This window comes from Notolabrus celidotus, chromosome 4 (genome assembly GCF_009762535.1).
Source record: "Notolabrus celidotus isolate fNotCel1 chromosome 4, fNotCel1.pri, whole genome shotgun sequence".
NCBI classification, from domain to species: Eukaryota; Metazoa; Chordata; class Actinopteri; order Labriformes; family Labridae; genus Notolabrus; species Notolabrus celidotus.
The window spans coordinates 28,364,487-28,370,486 of NC_048275.1; the positions used below are offsets into that span (position 1 = coordinate 28,364,487).

The 6,000-nt window shown below is 38.9% G+C and overlaps 1 protein-coding gene across 2 annotated transcripts in view; it reads right to left on the reverse strand.

Moving 5' to 3' along the window:
- The window catches only part of LOC117811363 (inositol polyphosphate-5-phosphatase A), a 205,130-nt gene extending 203,755 nt beyond the window's left edge, over window positions 1-1,375 (reverse strand). The window contains exon 1 of one of the 2 annotated variants that reach the window (XM_034681599.1): window positions 805-1,375. In XM_034681599.1, coding sequence (XP_034537490.1) covers window positions 805-882 — 78 coding nt within the window. In that variant the 5' untranslated portion in view covers window positions 883-1,375. The remainder of the gene's footprint in view (window positions 1-804) is intronic. The other variant, XM_034681601.1, reaches the window with a different exon arrangement.
- Between the last annotated feature and the right edge of the window lie 4,625 nt (window positions 1,376-6,000).

Genomic DNA, 6,000 nt, shown 5'->3' on the forward strand with positions numbered 1-6,000 from the left:
GCTGCAGACATGAATGGAAAAAAATGACTACAAGGCAATTCTGGTCCTCTGACAACCTGAATTTGATCATGATCGTCTCTTTCAAGTATAAAGAAAATGTTGAAAATTAAATCAGTCATTTTAATGTCTTCTAATGACATATGTTACCTATACCTGTTTTGCTTTTTCTACGCACAATTAATGCGTATTTGATCAAAAAGTTCAGACACAAAGGTTTCAGGAGGGCTGAACTGAATTTAAAAACAAGATTTAAAAACACTATTTGATATCAAATGGCAAACAATGTCATTTCTAGGAGTATAAAGCTTCACTGTTAAGGAAAACTGAAATAAAACATCAGCTTACCACACAGTATGCTGAGAGATAACTGAACTCTAAAATAATAAAACTGCATTTCCAGTGATGTAAAGGTGGAGAAGTACCTGGAGATCCTCATTTTGATCACTTTAGTTTGTGTTGTAAGGAGGATGCTCTCTGCAGAGGTAAACTGCAGCTGCACGAATGTTTCCCTCAGTTACAGGTTGCATCAAAGAAAATAAAGATAATAAACAACACATTGTCATTCATTCAGACATGCAGTGAAAAGTGTACGCGAAGAAGACATAACCTTTTACACACAGAGCTAGCATGGGTGTGCGCGGTTCTGGGAGGCCCATGTGTGTGTGTGTGTGTGCAGAGAGAGTATAAGTGTTTACTTCACACACAAACACGAGTCGTGACCAGGTTTAGCACAACACACACTGACAGCTTTACAAACATCAGTGTGAGCGGACAGACAGAGAATGTATCAATGGACAAACTCACATCCTCGAACAGAGATCCAACGTTGGCTGTCACCAGCAGTATTCCTGTGCCCTGCGCTGCTGTCAGCTTCCCTGCCATGATTCTGTCTCGCAGGTGGGTCTGGGACTTACAGCGACAGCGGACTTTACAGGTAAGAAGCGAGCAAAAAAACAAAAGGAAGAAGAAGCCGGAGAACGTGTCAGGAAACTGGTTATAAGAGTGGGAATGTGCGACTGAAGCCGGGGCTGAGGCGGCTCGGCTGGAGCATATTTTTCAGCAGTGGCCGATCATCTAAGCAGGAGTTGCTCTGCAGTAGAAGCTCCTCTGTTGGCGCTGGTTAGCGTGCTGCTTCTGCTGCTTCTGCTGCTGCTGCTGCTGCTTCTCGCGTCACTTTTTCCCGTTCAGAGCCATCGCAAAAGTTTCCGGTTTAATCCACGGCGTGCGCCAGACAGCTCTTGTTCACATCAATGACCCGGGTTCCCCCTGGCTTTATGTTGCAGTGTAAAAGTCTCCCTCCGACAGCAGGACTCTGAGCCAGGACCATTGCCTTCACTGTTTAGAGAGGAGAGGCTGTGCTCTGACGTCACTGTGCCAATGGAAACACGGCGCTGTCTTAAAGGGGCCGTGCACCGTAAACACAGCAGCTCGTTGTGTCCATTGTCGGACAGAGTTGGGCTATCCCGGGGTGTTTGCACTGCATGGGCCAGTGGTTCTCCGACTGTTTCCTGCAGTATCCTCTGACCAGCTGTGAATATATATATTTCTTAAATTACGCATATGTAAAAAGGAACTATACAACTGTACACCATTACTGCTTAATGTACTTTGCAAGGACCTTGTAAGTAAAAAAAAAAACACTTAATGATGTTTTCTTGTTGCACGGACCAGTGGTTCTCTGACTTTTTCCGGCAGTATCCTCTGACCAGCTGTGAATATATATACATTGAAACTTACGTATATGTAATAAGGAACAATACACCATCACTGTTTGATGTTCTTTGCAAGGACCTTGTCAGTGAAAAAACACTTAATGATGTTTTCTTGCTGCATGTAACTGTTGGCTTATTTGTCTCAGCTATAAAGGAATAAAGCCTGAGAAGGGTTTAAATGAGAACATGAGCTTGTTTATCAATGCTAACAGGATCTTAGGTTCTCTAATCATTTCTTTTCAAACTGTTTATTCTTTTTTTTTCTTACTTCTCTGTGTGTTTAGCTGTATTTCTGCTAAATTTCGACTGCAATATGGTTCAACAACACAAACATTTGCATTTTTATTAATGCTATTTTAAACAAAAGAAAAACAAAGTCTCTAAAAAAAGTGGATATAGTTTGGTTTTTTTAAGTGAAGGCAAAGCTGGAGTGCATGAAACCTGCATTGTATTTAATGTCCAGTAGGAGGCATCAACCTTTTTCTGATTGTATTGAAGTCTAAAAGAAAATGGCCCAATTTAAAGTCATTTATTTTGCAAAAAATGTCCTACTGAGTTTATTGTCTCAATTTCCAGTTTCAGATCCTCTTAAATACAGCAAAATGTTAATTTAGTAAATAATTATTTCAATTACCGCAGAGAAAAATAGACCATAAAGCAGGTTACCCGTGATTGACAGGGTGCAGCATTGACAACCTGCCATGACAACCAAGATTGAGGTGTAACAATTCTTCTCTTCAAAATGTTCTCAGTTATGACTCCACAAATGCATGATGGATATTATTGATAAGTGTTAGATGTGTGTTACTTTCTAACAATTTGTAAACTTTTATCATTGATGTAATCAAATCCAAACATCTAGGAATCACCTTTGACTTATTCATCATCCATTTCATTGGTTTTAAACCCAACAGCTTGATTAGGTTTAGGTCATGGTTTGCTCTACAACAATAATGGAAAGACCTTCTGATGCCCCAACATAATATATTTTTGTACAATTAAGCTGGACATAGAGAATTCACCAAGAGTCAGATAAAACAAGTGATTGAAAATATATGAAGCATAAACTGCAGGGTATCTTGATAAATGTGTGATCACAAACAAACAACTTATCTCTGATTGCAGTGACAATAAAGCAGAGCTTGCCTGTTACTTTCTGATTACAGCTTTACTTTTACCTCTTCCTAGTTTTAATTCACAGACAATATTAAAAAAAAGTTTAGCAGAGAAATATATGGATTTATAGCATGGAATGACAGCATGCTTCAAAAAGAAAAAATGTAAGCCTGAACCTTTTTGAATTTCAGTTAACAGCTTCAAGGTCACAAGAACAACAATGCAGTGTCCTTGTAAGCGCATACTTGTAGATGAATCCCACTGATGTTTCAGAGAATGCAAACAGTAGGGTTTAAATCTGACACAAGCAGCCGTACAGTTTCATGCTTCACAAAGAAACATCAGAACACATGCAGTCCACTGACTGAAGCCATAGAAATCTGAAGGTATAGCAGTAAAAACAAGTGATGGTGCTTAGAGGGAACGTTTCCCTCAGTAATACTCAGGTATTTGCATGAGCTAAGGTACTTATGAAAATTTGCAAGCCAGCTGGAACTGTGAAGCGAGAGAAAACAACCAGCCAAGAGGAGTTTCCTTACATATATTATTTGAGATTTTTTTCTGTGTATAGTAAAATAGGAGGGCAAAAAACAGCCAATGGGTCTGATTTCATCACAATAGGACTCATTAAAAATGGTGTCAGAATGATTGAACATTGTCAACCAGTCAGTACCATAATTATCAGAAGAATTAACATTTCTTTATTATTGTGGGCCCCAAAAGCCTCTCATGTTGTGATTAAGCTGTAGCAAAGCCACCTGCCACTAGCCAGGGCTGTAGCTCAGGTTAATGGTTACTGCCATAATGCTACAATGCTCAACTACCCGAATGTAGTGCCAGGTGATAGAGGCCATCTTGTATCACCCCTTGGTTTGGCAGTATTTTGAACTTAATAATGGAGATGAAGTTGTCTGTAGGCTGACCAATGTGTAACCAGCACAGGCCTTTGGATGTTAACTTGCAAAGAACATAAGAGGCTTGTGGTGCTAGCTCTGCTACACAAGATAAACCATAGTTTACCTGCAGACTAAGTAATCCTGTGTTTAGCTGTGTCAAATAAATTGCGCTAAATTCTGACTGTTATCTAAGTGTTTTCTTCCCTTTTGATTAGTCTGTAAAATTAGTGGTAAATTTCCTTCTAAATGTCTAGGAAATTGGCTACTTCAGAAGAGCTGTGGTATTTACAATAACTTTTACCTTGACTTCTACCTTAACTGAAATATTATGTTATGTAGAAGTTCTGATTTAAAATACTATATGATGTGATATCTGTAGTTAGAAGTGTACTCCTTTCACAAGCTATTAATTGCTGACACCAACCGGAAAACATAATTTTATCTTCAAAGTTAGGAGCTACAGCTCTTTTTTACAGACCTTCTTCAATTTTCAGAGGTTAAATTAGAAAAATACTCGAACATCAAATGGAAATGCATCATCAGAATGTTCGTCTCTCACTGATTTTATACTGCATTATGACTAAATCCATGGTCTACATGATATGTTTACCCTATCAAAATACACTCTGTTAGCTGTGAAGGGGAAGACTGAGCTGAAATAACAAACTCTACAGCCGTTACTGAGTGCTGACGTGAAGAGTACAAAAACAAATTGGCTTCCTGACTGCAAAGTAAAGAGCTGAAAAATGTCTGGAGGGAACACTTTTTAGTCTCTTAAAGTTAACTCTGTCTTTAGCTGATAGCGTAGTTACCATGATGGTTCTCCAGACAGTTTGTCAAAAAAGGGGCTGAGACTGTGCTCCCCTGTGGGTAATCTACTTACTACAGACAAGTACCTCATACAACCCCACTTAAAACAACAAACTATCCCTTTAATATTCAGTTATGCGATAAGGAATCTTGAGCGTGACACATTTAGAGGACTTTTGGGAATCTGGGAACTTGACAACATAAACTTAAACAGAATTTCAAGAACAGCTGAGGACAGTTTTCTTTGTCACACTGAATTATGGTTGTCTTGCACATTCAGCTAAATACCCACAACTGATTGACAAAAGTATTCAACCGGGAGAGCAATATGGATAAAATATGTCTTGTCAAATGTTAATTGAAATTGAAGCATCTTGGTCTTCTTTCAGTTTGCTTTATGCATCAGATACTATTTTGTTATGTCACACTAGACAGGTAACATAATGTAATCTAACATGTGTAATGAGAGGATGACTGCACATTGTGTAAAGTAAACCAGAGCAGCTATTGTTTGAGACAGCTGATGCCTGAAGTGTTTATCTACACAGGGATGGGCGGTACTGGCAACTCTGTCGAAATAAATGGATTAATAAAAAGTAACCTGAGAGCTCCTTGAATAATCTGTCAGGATATGAGTGTTAAACTGATGTATTTCATGACAGGTTAATCAAAGCCTGAAAAAACATCACTTAGCTTGACTGAAGGGTTAAAACAAGTGTTATAGAAGTCTACTATTCACAAAACAATGCAATCAGAGCACTTTTTTAGGATAACACAGTGTTTTTGTAGCTATTATAAGTCTGTGTTAAATAGCTTAATTAGCAGCCATTTGCAGACAGCTAAAATAGTCCTGACCTGATGTACTGTACGTGTCCTACCAGGTTGTGCTTCAGAATAGAGACTTTAATTGCCCTTTCCATGGCTTGCTCTTAGACATCCTTTGCCAAATATGGACACACACTCTTTGATCTAAAGATTTCATGTTTAGGTTTTAGGCTTGGAGGTTCAGGATCTTGGAAAATTTCATATTAAAGGACTGGAAACTAAATCAGTGTGCATGACCGTATTATGCCAAAGGTTGCTCAGAGACGCAGCCAAGCCCATGTGTAATGGATTATTGTGAATGAGAATAGATTGTTTTCCTGGTTTCACAAAACCTGTTTGTTGACAACAAATCGCTCATCCAGCATGAGCTCACCTGTTTACTGGAACAAGGCTTAGAACTGCGCCAAGGAGTAACCATAATGAAAAACTGACTGTTAGATTGTACTCACGAAAGGTCGAGCTGAAAATGTGTGTTTAATGTTAAATGTTCCTCGCTGAGTTCAGTGAGCTGGCAGCTTTGGTCCCCTGCCAAATCTTGGGAGGAAAAATGGTTAGTAATGTTGCTTCCTGTCACCTTTAAGCTCCTGTAACCAATCATCTGGCAGAAACTATGTTGCTCTTACTCACTGTCATACCAGCAG